The 23,724-nt window shown below is 35.1% G+C and overlaps 1 protein-coding gene across 2 annotated transcripts in view; it reads right to left on the minus strand.

The window, feature by feature from the left end:
• Positions 1-23,724, minus strand: part of Shrm (shroom) — a 180,115-nt gene that overhangs the window by 38,344 nt on the left and 118,047 nt on the right. For both annotated transcript variants that reach the window (XM_089228381.1, XM_089228382.1), the window contains 7 exons: positions 21,240-21,470; positions 18,563-18,799; positions 18,186-18,424; positions 17,684-18,067; positions 16,028-16,370; positions 15,395-15,477; positions 13,147-14,148 (listed from right to left, as the gene is read on the minus strand). In XM_089228381.1, the coding sequence (XP_089084507.1) occupies positions 13,147-14,148; positions 15,395-15,477; positions 16,028-16,370; positions 17,684-18,067; positions 18,186-18,424; positions 18,563-18,799; positions 21,240-21,470 (2,519 nt within the window). The remainder of the gene's footprint in view (positions 1-13,146; positions 14,149-15,394; positions 15,478-16,027; positions 16,371-17,683; positions 18,068-18,185; positions 18,425-18,562; positions 18,800-21,239; positions 21,471-23,724) is intronic.

The raw sequence follows: 23,724 nt of genomic DNA on the forward strand, positions 1-23,724 counted from the left end.
ACGCGCACAACATTATAATATTATGTATGCCATCGCCGAGAAATTAACATAATAATATTATATTAATAAACTGCACCTGTCACCCAATATACGCGCACACCTCGAGACAAAAAAAAAAAATAATAATATTCTAAAACGCGACGGCTTTTTGCGTCATCTTATAGCGATGCGCTTTTTCGAATTCTTCGTACGAACATCGATGGTGTATTAAAAATTATTGTTATATCATAGTTTTTTACTCGTACAAGACGCGAACGTATAGTAGATGATGTGCACATATTATCCTTTGACATCTTAATAATAATAACGTCGATTATCATTTATCTCGTATTAGAATACTCCCTTTCATAAAAAAATAAATATATTATGAACGCCGTCATTTTTTCACAGCCGAGACTTATGATTTATGATCAATGGAGAAAGTTATTTTTTTTGGAAATTAATATATGTTTTACACGAATCGCGAAGTCATATTACTTATATTATATTATTGTTTGTAATGTACGGATAATCGCGAATATGAATAAATAATAATTAGCAAAGTCTGAAAACGTATACAGACTTGAAATGAGCAACGTAGGTACATAATATTATTAGTATTCAAATAACGCAAACAGTATAAATTAGGTTTTCAGACAACCGCAGAATAAAAACGCAGGAGATTCAAACAATTTAATTATGTAATTATTATAATATATCAATTAAATATTGTATTTAAATGTAATTGGGTAATACGATACGATAACGGCGGCGGCGTCTTGATTACGTTAGAACGACGCGACGCGACGGTCGCAATGAAACGATTAACAAATATTATTTTAACTGTTACTTCATAAAACGCTTTATAATTATTAACCGTAAACTTTGAACTTGGTTTCTTATAAGTTATTATTATTTTATTTATTAGATCACTTACATAGTTGCACGCTGTTAAAATGGCAGTTCGATCGATTCAAAATACAAAACTATAATACTGAAATGTTTCGATGGACACTTAAGAATGCTTTAATATAAAATAATTTATTGTAAAGTATAATTTTTATTAATATTTTAATGCAATAAAAATTAGAAGAGTAATAAATAATATTGGTAAGTACATATCATAAAACTTGTGGTTTAAAACTGAATTTTTTATGAATTTTAGTTTATAAATAAATCCCGGAAGATTATGGTAATAATTAAATCAATACTTATTTATGAGTAATACGTTATCGTATTACGTATACAACATAATAAAAATAGCCATCTAATGCGCGTTACGTTTATTTAAAAACGTTTAAAAAAAAGGAGGTTATCATAATAAAATCCAATCACCGTAATTATCTATATGTATGTGCGTTGCTTAATTAAGAGCCGTTTGTAAAAAAAGTAGACATTCCACATATTTTTGTATACCTAACCTTCTACTTATATATACATTTTTATACATAGTGCCACAGTGGTTCGGTTTTCATCGAAGGTTTTTATATACCTATAGTTCAGCGTTATAGTGTTCTAACTAGGTTTCGTAAAAAAATATATTTAATATTTTAATAACACGATCAAACGAAATAAAACTATATATACACTTAACCAACTGACTTTGGAGCGATTACACAGGCTGAAGTCGACTTAAAGATTGTAGTCAAATATACATGCGGATTATTAGAAAGACATAATTTGTATACATATTTTTGTAACCACCCTCCTCCCACAACAACCATACCGAATAAACGACGCTTATCACCAAACAGTATATACAATGTGTTACTAAAAGATAAAACTTTCGAATTTGTGATCACGAACTTAACTTAAATCAAAAAACCGTACACAAATATGCAAATCACCACACCACTTTTTTTAAATAATATATTGGTATAGTTTTCACGAACGTTAGAAGTATGCAATATAATATTGACTAGTACATACATATCAATCGTATTATTTCGTCTTATATTAATATATTGTACATATTCTTGTGCAATATACGTCAGAATTGGCAGAATTATCGTTGGTGACTTGGTTCCAAAAAAACATTTCGCGTGGCCGATGAAATCATAACTACGGGTGCCGGTAACTCATTTTGTTTCAAAAACTTAATATATTATACTTCATAAACTATATATACATATATGTATATACATCCTTTCAAATAGCACACGTAAGTTTGGCCGGGTATGCGTTTACAGGTAAAATCAGGGTCCATTTAGTGTACGAAGAAAACGAAAACGTTTCGATTCGGTTAAGTGCGGAGAAAGTGCTGCAGGTACGTGCAGCTATATATAATATAGGTACTACCAATAATAATAGTAAATGAAATTATTTGACGGTCAAAAACGTAATCACGCTATGCCCTCAAGTCAAATCATATACATACACACATATTATAATAATATTATAATAAAAATATAGACATACACCGTCATAATATTATATATAATATATGTAACGAAATGCGTATATATCCGGCAGTACAGATACATGGGCTGCACATATCATCGTCATAGTATGTACTATGTGTATACCAATAGAGAAATAGAATCTTCGGACATAATCTACTACTACTACTACTATATACCACTATATAACTATATCAATACTATACGAGTATATATATATTATATACAATTATTATTATGCAATTACTATTTACTACTTACACGCTGTTTCACTCGGTTCGACAGGGTATATAAGGCTTCAGCAGCGACAATCATCGTGATGTACAGAGATATTATTTTATATAGGTGTCTACCCAGCCACCGCCAACCACAGGACTACGCGCGTAATAATTCATATTAATGACCATTCGACCGCTGACGTTATTATTATTATTATTGCATGTTCCTTCCCTATACGCGCGCGCGAGTGTATTATATTATAATATATATACATATATACATAACAATAATAATGATAATAATCTGTGCCCGGCTTTATTATGATGTGTATGATTGTATATACTATATACCGCCGAGGATGACTCCGGAGACCTGCAGCCTAGATAGACGATATAGCATTATTATTATCGTTATTTTTATACGTATATATATATATATATATATATAGGTAACTGCAGCGAGGGATCAGAGAAAAAAATCTAGTACAATGATTAATAGCGTGGATCGAAATAATATATATATTTATGAAATAAGGTATTTAAATATAATTGAAAAAGTTTTTTTCTCGATTAATGGGTATAGGTATATATTATACTATATATTTTATCGCCGAGTCGGTTCGCTTTTATAATAAATGACACGTTGATTGGGTCGATCATACATTATAATTTTACGGTTTGTTTAATTTGGTTAGTGTCATCGCGTTGTAAACAGTCAGTTTTTAATGATTGAGGCGCGGTCGTACGCTCAATCCGCAGAAACGCACTGAGCGTACGTACCGACCGCAATTGCTAGCTCCCGGATGGGTGACCACCCAGAATTCTTAGCAACATATCCTTGCCACACATACACAAACACGTGTTACAACTCTACCAATTTAAGAACCTACAAACAAATACACAAAAATAACCCCTACCGTACCACCCCACGACCAATGGTATATGTGGCCGCGGGTTAACCTAATAAAAAAAAATTTAATTAAAAAATTGATATATATATTTATAGGTATAATTTATATATATGATCTGTCATAATGTTGTATAGTAGTGCCCGCGACCGCACGGGGAAGAACTGACGGTTGGGAATCAAGGCGCTATTTTCGGTCAGAACTGCTGCAGGTAAACTGTTGTACGTAAATCCATAATATTATATATCATCTTTAATTAAAATATATGCAGTGTTTAAGTATATTTTAAGTCAATGATTTAATAATAATAATTGCGCGTCATGCACATGTCGTCACGCTGAAGGACGGGCGCGCATTAAAAAAAAAAATGTTATTTCCAAGCACCATAGACCACAACCGGTTTGTCTTCGAATTATATACTACGCACACGGATGTAAAATATTAAATATATATATACATATATTATATATGGTTACCACAGGTTCAAAAGGTTTCAAGCATGCTCTCGATCACTCACGTGGTAAACAGAGGAAAAAGAAAAAAAATGACGCCAAAACGATGAGCGTACATAAATATATATATATATATATATATATATATATATATATATATATGGAAAATAGAAAGATAACGTATTAAAGTATTAAAAGAAGGGAATACGCTTCACGAGGAAAAAGAGTGCATCGTGCAAAACGAGATGTCATCATCGTTACAAATATATATTGAATTAGTTTTTGAACTTTTATAAAAACATGCTAATACAAAAAACAACTAACAACAAAATTAGTAATACAAAAACTCTATATAGGCGCGCGGAATATCACCAGGGCGTAATTGTATTTTATTATAATAATATATGACACATCACTGACATCGAGACGTTTATAATGATACGAAAAGCCGTTTATAACAGTATATAAGTAACACTACATACTTCCTACATACCACATAAATGTACAGTATAATATGTAGGTATTTATATATATTATACAACTGTAGATTTCACACGTTGCTTTTATGCTAATGACGACAACGTTGACACAAGACACACACTACAGCAATATAGTCGTCAGTCGATGCACACACACGTTTTATATACATACGTAATGTAAAGGCACACTCTACAGGTTGGCGTCGTATGATGCAGTATGGTTAATAAATGACTTTGTGCAATATATGTTATGGGTATACGCGAGCGCGTACGTTTAAGTCGAAAATTGTTGGAGAGGCGGCGGCGTGGGAGTACATAAAATATTAAAGTCATACATCATATTGTAATAATATCATTGAGACGGCGACTGTGATGAATTGTCGTCGTCATTTTATGCGGGCGGGTGTACATAATATAATATTATATATTATAATTTATAATGGAAACGGAATAACGCAGGCCACAAACTAATGCTGCTGCAGCTGTACATCACAAGTGTGTTAAGTACATTATTCAATTATATATCGTATACTGCCTACTATATAGTTTACCACCCACAAGTAGATATTGTTATTACATGTAGGCGTACTGAATGACCGCCACGCGCGGTCGTCATTATTTATCGATTCTAGTCAAAAGGCGGGCCTTTAGCCGTATAGGGGTGGGTTAAGGGGCGACTGGGCGGCATTTTCTCCTGACACAAGAATTTCACCATCCCCTTCCTTAACAGCAATCGTCGTATCGACTTCCAGTCAACAAAATGTTTTAAAAGTAATTGAATACAAAACATCATGTTTTCTCCTGCCGTCCCCCCAGTGAGGGCTGTTATAATGTTTAAAAGTTGTGTGCAACAAAATAAACCCTGCGCACCCGCGGTTCAAACCTATATCTTTAAAAACAACGATCAAACAATAGGATGTTTAATTTTTTTTTATTATCATGACTGGTGATAAATCTGCGTGAGCACGGCAACTAGTAGGTGTGCTAAAAAAAAAACACAGTAAGTACGTACCTATAATGAAAAATCGCAATATATAACGGTAAACGGTTTCGGGGTATAGCCGCAAATTTGAAACATGCGCGTAACTTCTATAAAATAATATGCTATATTGCTATATAAAATTGTTCATTGTCTGCTGCATCGTCTTATCAAAATATATAAAATATTACGAAAAAAACCTTTAAAAGTCGTATAATTTAACTGTTTTTTTTCGAAACACGCGAGCGTAATAGATTTTTATAGACTTTGCAAAAGTTATACATTATACATAAGCATTAATAATATATTACATTACAATATATAATATGCAGATTTCGTCTAATCAATCGAAAACGATAATAAGTTATAGTGGATGACGTATTCTTTGTTCGTATATATGTCATGTAATATACGAGCTTCGAAATCATAACGACAGAAACAGATGGAAAAAAAAATCGTTTTCCTAGGACGACTTCATTGTATAGAGCGTAGACCGAGCATACAGACGCATGAATGGCATTATGATGATAAATAAGATCGAAAATCCACCGCCTGGTCGTTTTATGTTATACATTTTATAAAATTATAACAGATATATGCGCGTGCGTGTGCATAGTTTCTTAAGGATTATTTAATTGTCTCGCAAACGCGTTAACGCATATTATATATTTAAATATGATAAGGGCGTATGGATCGGATGCGGCGCGTTTGTACGATGAAGAATGGCTGGTATTATAATATATTATTATACTCACAGTAAATGTAAAATATAATTATCATGTAAGTCGGTCGATTAATAACTGGTGTCGTAAGAACGACACAATGTGGTATACAGAAAAGTTCTTCTCGGCAAGACCGAAAACGGCGAACATAGAGAAATTCTTGTTTAAAATAAAATTCGCTATAAAAAAATATATTGAATATGTTAAGTCATTGTCATCGGATGTGGGGCAAGTCTGTTACCTTCAAAATATTAATTAAGCATTACAACTATTATAATAATTTAACACGATATAAATACGATCACATACCTAATATAGAGGTGGTAGAACTTATAAAACTGCCCAAGATGAAACAAACCCTATCGAAAATATAACGAAATGGGTGTGAACAAGATGGGTTTTTAATATTTTATTATAATAAACATTATAATATACATATATAACGTTTGTACATTTTTTTTTTAACAAGTTTATTCCACCCAACTCCTCGCAGGAAAAATTTTTATAACATTATTGTTTGTAGCTACTCATACTATATATTTTATATATATATATACATAATATGCTACTGTCTCATGGCTTTTGTTTTCAGAGCACTGAAATATGGCACTGTAGAAGTGTTATAGTCACGAGAGCTACACTCCAGGGAGCCACGAGGACCGCGACAATCTGTGAGAAAACGGAAAGATGCGAGTTTTGTCGCGGCGGATATAGACGAATAATCCCGTTATAATGGCTATTCCGGTGGCTGATACGAAGAAGTAAAAAACTAAATAAATAAACAGTCTTTCCGGTACCAATATATAATGTATAATGTGCCTACGCGTTGTTCACGTTCGCGCGCGCCGCGCCGCGTCGTGTAATAATAATATACAGATATCCATCGAAACGCGTCTCAGACGCATTCGACTGTCGCGCAGAACACGAGCGGAATCGTGTCGGAAACCGAGCTAACACACTTTTTTCTGATCGTCACCGCGTATATAATTATATTATTATTTTAATATTCAGTTTTATCGTCGTCGGTCGTGAGATGAAGACGGTTTAACGTTACATTATAGGTACATAATATAAAATGTTATATGATGGTGGTAGGGCAAAAGACGTGCTCCAGTTGTTATTGCAGCGTGACCTTTTTTATTTTATTTCTTTTTCAAAAAAAAATCAAACATAATACTAGTTATATATTGACATTGCAGTTGAGCAACAACGCCTATAAATTTACATACAGAGTGATTCACCATACACGCTCACTCTCATATTGTATTTTTTAAGTTGATTTAGTTAGATTTTTAGATTTTTATGCTAGTTAAGGATGTTCAGGCACCACTTATTTTTAGCAAATTAGAATCACCTCTTTTTCTATACATTTTTTAATTTTGATGTATCTAAAACCTAGTTTGAATGAAAAGTATTTGAGTTATTTAACTTTGTGTACCTACACCAAAGAAAATATTGGTTCACGATGATAATGGGTTTAGGATATAAGGGGTTATTATTATTTGAAAATACGAGTACCAAACAAATACTAATCAATGAACGTATAAAAACAAATCTAAATAATTTAAGTACTTGGTACTTTTAAGTGTAATATACCTATATCTATATTAATATGTTTTCTAAAAATTAAAATTTGAATAAATTCGTGATTAAAGGAAAAAATGAAGATCAGCATGCTTGCAGTGAATCACCCTGTTCATTATATTGTATATATGTGCCATAGTTTTACGGCATATAACACTATACATATATTATATTATATACAAAGGTAAAGGTATACCTACTTCCTATAGTGACCATACTATAGTACTAATACTATAAGTAAAGTCGACAACAGTGCAGGTATTATATTATATATACATATAATACCGATTAAGCTGTTCGAGGCGACGGCGCCATCGCGTGCGTATAAATAATATATTATTTATATACACGGATGGTCGCGGGCAGATCTACTTTCTATACGCGTGTGTTTGTGCGTGCACATATATAGAGGTATATTATGTATATACTAATAATATTATACATCGTCGATAATAATATATAATAATGCTGGGAGTGCAAATCCAGTTCCGATAGATGTTACGTGAAGTCGCAATATTGCTTCCACTACGACGGCGGCGGCGGTTGCCAGGCACGCTACCCCATCCTCCTCCCGTTCCCACAGACACCGCCCACACCAATCGCGTTTGCTTATATGTAGTATAATATAGTAAAAACGTAGTCTCATTCCTTAAATAAAAAACAAATATAGCATATACCGGCGGCGGCGGTGACGTTACCAGTTTGGTGTTCTATAGAGATGATACGACCGGGAAAGTATAATTATATTATATGAGTATGAAAACACGTTAAACGGGAAGACCGTCGTTGTAGGTATCTATGTGTAATTTTTTCATTATTTCATCGCGACGATGTATCGAAAATCGAAATCTCCTACAAATCGATACGTTTTGAAAATTTGCGACTGAAACGCGAGCTCATAAAGTCGTATATGTCTATTCGACGTCGACGTGATGCCTTATTGTATATTATTTTACTACACGTTTAATATAGGTTTAACCATCGGTCTGAACTGAGTTGACGAGATTTCGGCTTAAGTCTCAACGCGCACAATCGTGTCGCTTGTACAATAAAATGATGCCAAACGTAGGCGTGTGCCGTGCGCGGGAGACATAATATTATCATTAATGTCCGTACGGCTTGGTCTCTACACAACGATTTTAATGCTATTACACACATCCACCCGCCACGCCGCCGACCATACACACACACACAATTATTATTTAAAACATTTACACACGTTAAATACTCGCGGGTATAATATACAGTATATGATACAGGCAGCTATGAGTTGTGACACTCTCACTCGGTTCGCGACACTTTCACCCTTTTTGTTGTTGGTGTATATTATATTAAATGTATTATACACACACACACACACACACACACACACACACATACACACACACACACACACACGAAAGTGCGTTATCCATTATACACACTAATAAAATAGGTGCCTATATACCTATAATAAAGTATCTACACTTATCTTTGTGTATACACGTTGCAATAATAATGGGCCGTTGGGCGGCTAGTTACAGCGGAGATGTAATCCTTACGCGACCGCCGAAGGATATAATATATAAATATGTAAGTGTTAAATAGAATAATATCTAAGAAGAAAATATAATAAACGGAGAGAATGAAAAAAAATAAAAAGCAATTTACCAACTGTTCGAGATGCGCGTATCACCTATATATATTATATATATATATATAAATATTATAATACATGCAGTTGTTATGAAATTCGATACTTGCTTCATTGTGCCTATTTAATTGAATTTGTCCGGATCAAAATTAAACACAAAAACTTGCACACTCACGAGCATGGACGTGACAATGGCGACTATTCCACGAATACACACAGATCGAGCTGATAACGACTCGGCGCCGGTATAATCTATTGTCGCAACAATACTATACATAACGATAATATTATACTAGTAGATATAATAATTCTTAAGTATATATATATATGATAGATCCCCGACATCCATAGTAAACCTAAGTCGATTATAAATAGTTTTAAAAACATAAATATAGGTAGAATTCGCAGTATAAATTTATCCTTGGCACTTTCCATTTTCCGTTTCTTTTTTTTCTTTTCTTCTAGAGTTCGCTCTAGATCGATCCCTATGATACGCGCGCGCTCGAGTATACGCACAAAATTCGTCTTACATAGGTATCTATTTATAACAATGATAATACCCATTATCCTACAACATACTGCGGTAGTCGTGGCGACGTGACTTCGTGCCTTCGTTATAATATTGTGTATCCATATAATTTAAGTGTACAACACACAAGACACTCGGATATCGGTGTACCTGCATTGATCCATATTATGGCGACAAAAATCGGAAAGCGCTAATCAATAAATTACACGTGCATTACAGTCACTATTATAAATATAATAATATAATATTTTGTTTAGTGATTGGGTCATATCCGAGTATCCGATTGTGGGTTACAGTTATTACATCTTGCACCAAATTCAGACAACCAGAAGATAATAACGTGTACTCCACTACTCCACGCTATTAAATAGTTTACATACTATTTATAAAGCTACACAAGTGCATTTGACAAATTACAAACCAGAAATAAGAGCATGAAAAAAAAAAAAAACACGAAAGTCCGACACTCCTGCACTGTGTGTAAGTACACGCAAATACAATATGACATACGATTTACGCGTCATGACCGCTGTAACCCGATACGTCGTTTTCGTTGTACCTACGGACGCGAACGGAGCGGAACAAGTCTCGGACACGCGACGACTATCACTTTCTAGTTTTGACATTGAGTCTAACCCTCGCGCGCACGTCACCCGGTGCTTTCGTTTAGAGCCGCGGTACTCTGTTACTAATGAGGGCCCACGCCAATGGCCGATTTTTCGCGTATCTCTTTACAACGTATAATAATAAATATCGTTATTGTGTTGGCTGTTGGGACAATATTATTACTTATGCGTACCTACACCGCGTGCCGCCATCCGTACTTACATTGCACTGTATTGTACAGATTATAGTGAGCTGTCGTTTGGTTATCGTATCGTATAGACTAGATTGACACGCAGATCGACAGCTATTACGGCGATACGCTAGAGAACCAACGTGCAGTATGTTGTATATTCGACATTCCGCGGCGTCATCACTCTCGCCTTCGATTTTCTTTTTTTATTCGTTTAATTTTTACCGATTGGTCTGCTTGTGCTCAACTCAGACTATATTCTTATTTGAATCAATCTTTTACACGCCATTTAGTATTTTAGTTCTTTTGCTGCTACTACTAGGTTTCTCAAAGGAAGATCTCTATTATGGTTTGATTCTTCATTACTTGCAATATCGTCTTCCTGCAGATTTAAATTGATCTATATATCGTTATCACTGCACTGTCTTCGTGCCTTCGTGGTGCGTGTTCTATTTCATTTAGCGACTAGTGCTCGTCTCATTAGACTATGGCCTTACCTTGCCATATACATCCAGCACATTCAAATCTTTTCAAGATAGAATATTTTTGGATATTTCTCATAATACCTGCATTCATTGTTCTTTCCTGTTTCAAGCCATGCAGCGATCCATATAATATAATATTCAATGATGTATACCGTTTATGACCACTTTGAGTTTCCAAGCTCTCGAGAGCTTTGGAACATAATGTACATCGTATGAGATTCAAACAGAATTTGTTGGCTCGTAGTAATGTACATATATGCGAGATATAGGTACACGGGTAATACTTGAGTTTAGAAAAATAAACACTGCACACACACATACACACGTATATAAGTGCGCTCGTTAATTAGTTTTTTAGGCGTATACAATGCGACGATAATGATGTGCGATGAAAAACGCGTAGGTACCTGTGTATTGTATATTTACGATTTTATTATATTAACGAACCGGAACAGCTTTCTTGTACGGTTTATTATGTTATTATTGTTATCCACAGCGGTGACTCTGCTGCTGATTGATCGGTTTTCAACGCGACAAATATTATATGATCATCGTCACGATGATGTTATCATATCCTGGTTTTGATGAAGAGACTACCAGTGTGTAGTGTTTGTCGTGGTGATAGACCAAATAGACCAATGATGACAATAAGGCGCGAGCTCGTAAAAGTGGATGCACCGCACAATGTGACAAGAAACTATAATATTATTAAACTATACAATGCATTCGCGCTTTAACAATATCGACATTACTCGACGTCTTTAAATAGCGAACAACCCAATTCGAACGAAAGTATATTATTATGAACAAACACTAGGTACTTACAGCTATAGCAACACAGTGATTTAAAATATTATTTTTATCGTTTTTGTTTGGCGCTCAAATTGTATGGATGTTTTTAAAAAACAAAACATTATAATTATATTTCTTGTGGCCTCAAAAACGATATCATTATTCTTACGTTTAGATCGAGAAAAATAATACAACAAAAACGATCAAATAATGATTAATATGTGTTAATTCGTCATTGTTTTTTTTTTACTATACAAAGACATCGTTATGTACTATTATTATAGTCTATGAAATCGTTTTAATAATATTTGTTAACCATCAGAACGGTTTTCATTTTCTCCTACAGCCAACATCATAGTATTACTTATAACAATAATAATATAAGTAGCTTACATAACTAGCATCTAATCAAACGAAAACCGATGATTAGGGCCAAGGGTAGGGAGAAAAATACCAATTTTTTCCTTGGCCTAAATTACTGATCGACAAATTTAGGACTCAAATGCAGTCAAATCGAATATTTGCAGAGGTATAATCGGTTGGTAGTTGGTATACAAAATAAAATGAGAAACATCGACTGTAGTAATAATATTATTAATTATTATGTAATATGCAAACCAAGAGACACATGCGCACGCCTGATAAAAATGATATAGGCCAACCGTAATGCGTGTACGCCCGGTGTATCACAAAATGGCGTGACTGTTAATGCCGTGTCCATAAATGCTCGTTTCAACATCATAATATATAATTTATCATTTTCCTACAAGATACTCGGTTTGAGAATTATATATACCAATGGAATAAATAAAGAAATCCGTAAATTCATTTTTGTTAATCTCATGTATAGGTATAGTAATACGTATCCATTATTCTGCATGATTCAACTACTTAATCGGTAAATAGAAACTGAACAAAAACAAGTATAATAAATAATAAACGTATAATCCTATTTTTTGTGCATGACATATTTTATACAATTATAGTAATAACAACTTCGACATATACGCATATAAATTTAAGACCAATTTCGCGAAAACGATTAATAGATTTTTCATTCATGAAGCGGGACACCGACTAGAATTCGTTGAGTGGTCGTAAAAACACATCAATTGGCTTATAATGCTAACAATCGCTTAGATAAATATCTATAATACGTATAGTATAGCTTAAACTTCAAAATGTACTTACTGTTGGTAGAGAGTCGGCGGACAACTGGGTTCGAGGGACGGTGGAAACACTCCCGATGACTTGAGCGGCCCGGCAACTACGGGGATCTTGGCCGTGGACGGTGATCTGGAGGCGGCGGCCGCCACTTTTTTGTCTGCGTCTCTGGCAATTTTCAGCGGAGTGCAGATCTGGTGTTTGACCACGTTATTTTGGACCGTGAAAATGGTGGCACTGAACGCTGGGGGTTTTACGGTGGACATGACCACCTGCTGTTTAGGCACCGCGGAACCACCGGCACCCTGGAATACGGATTTCCGGGCCGAGAACTCGGACTTGCAGTAATCCTTATTGGGTATGGTGAGTTTGTTACGACGGACGCTCGATGAACGACCAAACTCCTTAATGCCATTGTGCGGAAATTGCAGTGATTTTTCGTCAGTCGTTAGTGATGGTGGTGGTGGCGGTGCAGGATGTTGGGGCGGCTGCAGCAGTTCAATGGCAAACGACTTGACCGGTGTCTGAGGCACTGCTTTGTGGCTGTCATATATGTATGACAGCGATTTTGATTTTTCACTCATCGCATTATGCTGATTCTGCTGCTGGTGGCCATGCATATGGTAATTGTTGTTAGTAAACAATCCGGCTGATGAGCCACCACTGCAGCTAGCATTAAAGTCTCTGCTGAGGAGCACGTCTTCGACAGCGCTAAAACTGCTCTCCAGTCTTTTCTCCTTACCGTTGCGCAGGAATTTGTCGTTCCTCAGCGACTCAGGTTTAGGCCAGATGGCCTCCGGTGGGGGTGGCGGCAGCGGTTCGTCCGATACGAACATTTGCTCGTCGTCATCGACCACCGGCGGTGGGGGTGGAAGGTCTGGACTAGGTTCTCGTTTCGCTTGAGGCGTTTGCTGTCGAGCGACCTGTTTTTTCTTAGGTGGGAGTTCAGGCACCCAATCGTCGATCGATATCGACGGTCCAAGTACCATAGGCCCAAGAATCGCTGTCGACAGTGAACCACAACTAGAACTGAACAGTGTACAAAAACAAGCGATTAGTACTGCAAATATATACAATATACAAATTGAAATATGTTTGATTTATTTTATTTTTCGTGATATAAATATTTTTAGACAACCTATAACTTAACGAAGACATTATAGTACTTTACAAATTACTTTTAGAACAAATATTTAATATACTAATAGTGAATACTCAATACAGTGATGATTCATTACTTATATTGGCTTAAACCTGTTATAGTAGAATACAAACAAAAATTTGGCAAATAACCAACGATGTATTCTAAAACCGATTAAATATTGCAATAAATTATTAAGTTTATGTTAAATTTTAAAATTATCAACTCTAAAATTCATTAAATTTATAACTTTTTATATACCTACACTTATTTACTACTTGGTTCGCCAAATTTGAGCATCATATTTTATAATAGGATGAGTTATATTTCTTATCAATTTATATAAAAAAGAAAAAGAGTGATTATAAATAAGTAAATAAATTAAAAATATACGAGTTCAAAAAAACCTGAAGATAGACAAAACTACAATATTTAAATTCATTTATTATATTTTAACTAGATTATAATTTTGAAATTAAGATCGGCCATTTACAAAACTGTAAACGAATAAATGATTTGGTAGAAAATATAATTATATTTCAAAAGTTAATAAAATTGAAAATATTGCTCTACAGCAATTATTTGTCTACTTCTGTATAAAAATTAATTTATTTTGTAGATTAATGATTAATGATTACAAATTAAAATCAATGAACAATTAAAAAAAAATGTTAGTTAACAAAATACAAATGATGTGATAATAATTTATTTTAGATAGGTATAACTAAATAGTAATAAGTTATAAATTAAAATAGGATCTTTCAAATAATAACATATTTGATCCTCAGAAGCTTATAAAACTTAAGAAATGATTTATTAGTTTATTTAATAAACTATATTCTTATGTTTCAAATTAATTTAACAAAAATGTTTTTTAGGGGTTTGGGATAGGCAATTTAGTATAACGCTCTGAATAATAAAATGTAAGGGGCAAATCAATTCGTTAATTTTTTTAAAGAAATTACATTTCTATTAGCAAAAAAAATTATTAAATTCATATTTTTAACCGTTCGATTTCTATGTATTTGATTACAAAATCATGTTGGCATAATTTTAATGAATTTTAATAAATGGTACATAAGATATTAATCCAATATATTTTTCAATTCCTAAATTTTATAGTATATAATGTACCTCCTAAGTGGATTGTTTTTACTGAGTTCTTTGGAGTTGGTGATGCTCGCTTCTTCGGCTGAACTGTCGTCTTTCGTACAATCCTATAAACATAAAGTAAAATGAAATACATGATTACAATAAATAATACACTGAATACATTACAGATGAGGGTCAAAAAAGCGGTCGTGTTCATATAGTAATTCTAAACATATTTCATATCTTAAGTAGGGCCATAAAAATTATACCAATATAGATTCGTCGAGACTATGAAGATGGGTGTCGTGGAGTAGTTTTTGGAACTTGAATTTTAATTATGTAATTATAAATGTATTTATAACAATACAATTTTTTGTCAAGTTATCATTATAAGAATTCAAGAAGTTTGTAAATGCGTGTCGTCGAGGAGTCTTTTGTATCAAAGATTATATAAAAAAATTTGAATCCCCTCTCGCATGGCCGAGCTATAGGCACGCCACTTAACATTTTGAACAATATATTATAAAGTGCAGACACAGTTTGAGAAGTTTACATAGGTATAAGTTTCATCCGGTCACTTATTTACTTTAGTCTTTAGATAATGATATATAGTGGCCAAAATGCACCGAAGAAGATATGTTAGGGGACATGTAATCGTTAATAATTAGAACTCACGTCGTTCCAAGTGGCTGGAGAGTCGTATTCGGACGAAATAGATGAGCGCCTTGATAGCGGAGTGGGCAACCGTGGACGGCAGGGTATTGGCGGAGGCCTAGGCGGTGGTGGTGACAACTGCGGCTCAGACCTCCACGACGATCCGGGTTGGTGTCTCTCGTAGAATGACAACAAGGCCCGTTTCTGTATGGCCCTCAGGGAGTGGTCTGCTACTCTGTGCTTCTTTTCCGGATCAAAATACGTGAACTTGTTGGGCGTTTGTGTTACCTGCTGTTGCTGTTGTTGCTGTTGTTGTTTCTCCAGTTCGTTAATTCGTTCAGCAACCGTCAGCGCTGGTGGAGATCTAAAAATGGTTTAAAATACAGACGTTAACATGATATGTCTACACAGTTGTACAATGCATGTATATAGACATGTAAATCACGTGTAAACTTATAATATAATCTGATGATAAGTTAAGTACCATTTATTTATATAAAAAAAAAATAATATTGATACAGTGTATCTGACATTTAAGCTTCGACAAAGAATATGATGATATGATAATTAATTATAAATAAAAACACAAACTCGTGGTGTTTAAACGAATTCGTGATATACTCATTATAATTATTCTGGTTGTTGAACATTAATAAAACACAGCGTTTGCTATGATTATTATGAATTTTAGTTTTTAAATTGTAGAAAATAAAATTTAGGCATATTATGCGAACAGACGTACAGTACAGTAGGTATCCATCACACGATTTTAAATCAAAATACTAATAATATCATAGTTTTTGTATTTAAAGATTAAACAACTAATCAACGACGTGCTTTTTTGACAAGTTTGATTTTTGTCAAAGTTAGATAATTAGAATCAGTATTCTTATGAACTTGTAATTTTATAATAGTTTGAGAAATGTCTATGTAATGTAGTAGTGTGGAGAAAGCTTGTGTTATACAACCGTTCCGATGTATTATATGACAGAGGAATAAAACGCATTATACTTTATCCCAAGTCATTTAGAATAATAAGAAAAATAAGATAAATAAATTTGATAAGAGTGCGGTGTTATGCATAAGCAGATGACGTCCGAGATGTGAATAAAAATAGAAAACTAAATTTTGATATGTATCTTTATAGTAATAATAATAAAAACGCCGAACAATACAAATATATGGGTACATCGTAAAATGTGGTGATAACGGATCGTTCACTAATTACTCGATATTATTCTGACTCGGGACTACGAAATTATTAATAATTAATTATTGGCGTCATACATTTACAGACCACTAGATAAATAATAGGATAAAAATACCGAGGTACCCACTTGACATACTACGATTGTGTAATGTATACCCACAATTATATTATTATGATAACGGAAACAATTATTATTATTGACGTGGCATTTGCTTCGAGTTCCGGACTTAATGCGTGATTATGTATATTTTTATCCCAATGTTCCAAAATACATTAAAATAAACGATAATATCAACTCATATTACCGATACTTAATAGGTAAGTAAATTGAGTTTAAAAATTGTATGGTTTAAAGTTACTTATATATGTATGTGATATGTCAACATTTTAAAAGCATTAACAAATACATTATGCAACTATATTATTATTATAATATGCGGATAGGTGTGCAGTGCAGTCGTTCGTACTTTGGTGAAGTCTTTTCGTCTACGACCATGGCAGGTTGTACCGTGTACGTGCTGACCGGGAACAACTTTCGGAGATTTCTCTGGTTGCCAACCCTGGGTTCCTGGACGTTGGCGCCCGACCATCCATCAGTTACGCTCATCACTGACTCGGAGTGGTGTCTCTGCGGCGCCGACACCTTGGCGCTGTGTGCAATCAGCTGGGTGGTCGACCGGTGGTGCCCGCCACTGGACACAGTGCTCAAGTCACTGTTGGAACCGTGCCACTTTAGCGTTTCGCTGGACGAACCAGAGCTGGCACTCGAGTCCCTCCCCTGGGCGGCGGCGGGTTTCTCCGATTCTTTGCTATTGACGACCACGACAGCGGATTCGCTGTCTCTCCTCAACCTGAAAATAAATCCACCGTTATATTATAAACATAAAGAAAAAATTAACAAAACCTGATAACTTGCGAAATTTTTTTCGAAATTTTTAATCCAATAGTTAGGTTTATTAAATTATATACCTGTCCAGAAACGGGGTTGATGTGGAATCGGTGCTGGACACGTAACTGTGGTACCCTTCGCTTTGCGCGTACGAGGTCTGGTGTTGGTGCAAGGGCACTGTTTTTTCGGTCAGGCTGATCTGGGAAGTGGACTTTTCCTCGTAGATCCGAGTGTAATGCTCTAGCTCCTCCTTGGTCAGATGGCTGGACAACGCGCTGTCGCTACCGTCGAAACAGCTTGAGTACTCGTCTGTTTCTCGCTGCGGAAGCGGAAAAACAAAATTATCAAAGTATACAATAACAATAATAATAATATAGGACGACGACAACGACGAAGTTTCCGCCGTAGAGCGTATAGTACTATAATAATGATGGTGTGTATGAAATCAGTCACTAACGTGCGGCGAGTCGTCGTAAGCTCTGGAATACTTTTCTAGCTGCGCTTGCGTGAGCCGAGAGTTCAGGTCCGTTGGATCCGACAAGGCGATCGTTGATAATGGCACACAAAAATGTTTCTCAGCGGTCTGCTGCAGTCTTTCCACATAACCGCCACTACCGCTTTTGGTTCTCATCGACCGCACCCGGTCCAACAGCTCGGGTTTGCCCTTTTCGCAACGCTCCATCACGGTTTTCAACTGCGAAAAACGGTCAATGTTATTATAGTGTTACGTAAATAAGTATTATAATGTCACACATAATATGTAGTATAATATAAACAAGATACATGACTTGATGACATGACAATAATAATAATTGTCCCTAAATCGTGCGATAATTATAATATTATTATGTTGATTATATTAAAATATATATATAATATTAATCGATTGTCCGTGGTATGGGCCGTTAGGTTAGGTTATATATTATATATACACATAAGTATATAGGAACAATAGCTTGGGGTCAAAAACTTCGACGGCATCCTAAGTCTGCAAGCCGACAGCGTATTATAATACATATTATTGTAAGCCCAAATACTCAAACCGGTTTCGTTAAACAAACATTTATCCGCGCACCGCCGCCGCCGTACACACACCGAAAGTGTTTCGCTCGTTATTCGCATCCGACACGCCTGGTTCAACGCGGTGATCGAAGCCCGGCCCGTTCGACGACAAATCGATTTGCGGCGAACACACCGGACACGGTTCGTCAACACGAATAGTGCACCGGAATATTCTTCACGGCAGAAGAGCGATCGACATCGACGCAGGTCCGCCGTAACCAGACCAAGTTTTAGCGGGGCATTATATATATAAAAACAACATTAATTTCTAATATTTTTTAAGGGGGCAACGATTGGGTCCAGGGAGTGAAACGCACTCTCTTGACCCCCTTGCTGCGGGCCTGCATCGACCACCACTCTAATAATCATTAAACATAAATAACGATGAGAGTATGCAGTGTGTGATATAAAAAATAGGCAGTTTGCTCTTATTTTTTAAACAACGATGATTTCTCGTACACTTGTAGCAGTACAAATACGAACACATGACACGAAACACCCTGCTTTAACAACGAGTGCTAGTCGCGGGTCCGGTTGGATTAATACTTGTTGGCTTTAAGGCTATAACACAGACTGCAGTTACCCATGTTGCAGCTGAACAACGACGAGACTACTAGCTACAGGTCGAGTGCACCGACTTCGGCGGAATCACAAAAATGCATGGTCGCACATACCGCATCCTTTACCAGGCGCGCAGTTGTCATCGTCGTTGTCGTCGTCATCGTCATCACCGTCATCATCATCATCATTATCGTTAGCGTGTGTATTTCTAAGAGTATTAGAGGGTATAAAATATATTAAGTTTACCGAACAATGATCGCAGATGAGTATTATAGGCTCTTTTTGGAATGATTTTATAAACGAGACTATACATAATATTTTGTCCATCCTCCACTTCCACTGCGTTGAACAAAACCAATATTTCAAACGCGTCCCGACTCCCGAGTCGTCGTCGAAGCTTAGCATAATGGTATAGCAATCGCGCGAAACAACATCGATTATACAACAACACCATTTATAATGATCGACTACAACAATCGGATTCGGTTGTCGGATCGAGAGCGCGCGCCATCAACGACCACGAAATCGCCAATATTATTATGAAGCTGCGGCGATAAAATATTGTAATCACGATAATACATTATATTATAATAAGGCGTGTGTCGTACCGGCGGAGCGTGAAGCGTCCAAAGTCAGTGACCCGTCTCGAAACGGACACGGCCGCGGTGGAAGCGTCGTCGTCGTCATCGTAAAGTCCCACATTATGTTATTATTATACAGCCAATAATAATGCCACGCCGTTGTACACTTTAAAATAATATTATGAACTGGCGTTGAAATTATTATTAATTATTCGTGAATCGCGTGCAGGTGTGGTCGGTGTCGTAGGTATGATGTGTACACAATAATATCAACAATAATCATTGTTTTATTATATTATTAACGTCTTGCAGAGTGTTATGATGATGTAATATATTATAAGAATAATATGCATAATAACATGTGTCGCTATGAATTTTCGCGGGGAAATTTCGAACCAATTAATAACGGTTTTGCAACAAAATCGATGGCGGCGGCGGCGTGGCGAGACTATCTGGCCGTTTGTATCTTTACGTTTTGTCGATTACACTCCGCGCCTGCTGGTTTGTATTTTCTACATATTTTTCCATTGACTTTCACCAATCCAATCGTGTTTCACGAGCGCGTATTATTGGTCCTAAATAGTACCTAACTAAGCAGTGGCCGCAGAGACGATGGGGTCTTATAGAAACGCACACGATATTATACCGATTACAAAAAACCGAGACTATAAAATATATTAGAATAATAAGAGTTTGTCGTACATATAAAATATATTTCAATATTTGTGTACATTGATAAATAATGACTAGATGATTTCCCGCGTACAAGTTCGCTTCCGTCACCCCTCCACACTGTTTTCACGCTAGCGTAGACATGCTCATCATGATAATAATAACTAAATATTCTATTGGTTAGGTAAACATTATTACTATAATAGACCTGTATATTTTAAAATATTATTATGTAATATTGAGTGCGAGCGTGTTTACTTGTTGCGTATACAGCCCGTTGGACAGTCTCTTTGGATACGGCCGGACGATGGGCGGCGGTTGTTCCTTCGGGTAACTATTGTTGCTGTTGATGCCGCTGCTTCCCGTCTGCTCTTCCGCCCAGGACTTTCTGGCCGCGGTGACGGACATTCCATTGCTTTTGACGGTCGTCGCCGTGGTGGTGGCCGGACAGGATGGAAATTTTTCGTGTTCGCAAGCCGCGTCCTTGACCTATAAAAAACAATTTATTTGTTTACACTCGAATGTTTGTGTTCTTTTATCATAAACATACACACATATTAAATGATAATAATATATTATATATTATATAACAACATGGGCAATAGCGGCGACCCAAAAACAGTAAAAAACCGAGTTTAAACCGAAGTGTCAACGATACTGTAATATTCGGATTGGCCTTGTTGTCGAAAATAGATAATCAAATACTATATACAACGTGCGCATATTATAATTGTTTATAAATTAACCTATTGGTCGTGTTTCAAGACAATAATCGAAGACCTCATTGTTTCTGTTGGTTGTGGCTGCGACAGCGTACCTACTAACTCTACGCGGTAGTTGGTATTTTATATAATATAATATATAATAATAATGCATTACCTACGCCGCCAAGTATGTTGTTGACGAACGAGAGAAGAAAAAAAATTCCCTCGGATATGCGGCGGTGACTATGATTCTTCCAACTACAACGACCTCAGATTCGTCCTTGGTGGAAATCTTTTTTTTTGTTTTTTCATTTGAGTACGACTACTATTGTATAAACCGAACACCCACGGACGGAATTTTTTCATATTTTTTATATGCACACACGACGTGCATCCATCTATATAATATAACTGGTTCGTCATCACATCAACGAGAGAACACACCGTACCTAGTTCGACATCGAGTCGTCAAGTATAAAATATACATATTATGTATTAACGTCGATGGATAATCGTAGTAATCGTACTGTTGATATACTATATTATATTGTATAGACATAGAAAAATAACGAAAATAATAAATTTTCAGATTCTTTATACGTGTTATGCCTAAACGTTTTTTAATAAATTTTAAAATTATTTTCAAGATAATCTTTGTTTGTGCGGCACAAATTATGTGGGTAACAATTTACTATTTAAAACGATGTCGATTGAAAAGAAAATGTGTATAATTATTGACACGTGTTTTATAAGGATTGATTATACGTTTTATTTTCTGCAACTGTAGCATTAAATTATTTTAAATGCAATATATTATCATAAGTCATGAGGTAAACTGTAAAGTATTTTGTATGGGATTCCATTGAAAAAGCCAGCGAATTATTTCTACGGAAATTTTTTCGCTTTTAAACACATCAATTTTTTAAGGAGTTATTAAAAAAACAATTTTAATAATTTTAACGATGTTTTGTACGGTTCACATTCGCCACGGAGTATTTATCTGTTTTTAATTAAAATATACGTAGGTAGAGACTAGAGGTAGAGAACACTATATGCGTACATCATGGGTATTATAAGATATTGGAGTTTTAAATAACTTAAAATATGACAGGAAACGGAACAATATATAACAAACAATAGTTTAACGTCATTAGCGAATGCGGTAAACTATTTAGCTGGTTACAAGAAACATGAGCCATTAATGTAGTAGGTTTTCGTAGTAAAATGCCTGCATTTATCAAGGTATGCGCCATGATCGCATATCATCGCCATGATATAGTATTCCGGAAACTCGCAGTGAGCACACAGATAAAAACACAAGAAACGTATGATATATTAATTCGGCAATAAATTACCAACAGTTATAACTAATAATTAATAAGAAATCACCAAAAACAAAATAATATCCATACGTCATATTAAAAGCATTGGGCAATAATCGGTTTTTATCGTTCAACAATGATAAATTAGGAGTGCACTATTGAATTTCTAAATTTAAATCATTGCTGCCTTTCGGTATACCCATAGATATATACAACAACTTGATAGCTGTCTTTGTACTACAGTAGTGGCCGATATTGAAGTCGGCCGCCATTTACAAAGCAGGCAATGTTTACATTTATTATTATCATGAGGATACTGATAATGCTAAGATGAGTAATATCAGTTGAGATTTCAAATTCAAATAATAATGATATTGTTTTATTCTGTTTTCTGGACAGGAAACTAGGAAGTAGGTACTAGCCATTAGGTAATAAATACTTTAAATATTATTATTTAATATTTTAAATTACAATAAATAATATTTAATATCTGCCAAATTGCCATTATGCCAGTCTCATGTTCAGTGCACGGATGTTCTAATAGACAGATACGTAGTTGTTGTCAACATTTTTTTAAGCGAGAACTTTTAGACTTTGGTTATCTATCTGAGATGAATCAGATTATTATTTGTATTTGATGAATTGTAGGTTTCCTTTAAAAGATCCCAATAGACTACAATTATGGGTTGATGCAGTTAAGCGTAAAGGATTTAATCC

Source organism: Diuraphis noxia, unplaced genomic scaffold (assembly GCF_037042655.1).
Source record: "Diuraphis noxia isolate RWA-SAM2 unplaced genomic scaffold, SU_Dnox_SAM2 contig0005, whole genome shotgun sequence".
NCBI classification, from domain to species: domain Eukaryota; kingdom Metazoa; phylum Arthropoda; class Insecta; order Hemiptera; family Aphididae; genus Diuraphis; species Diuraphis noxia.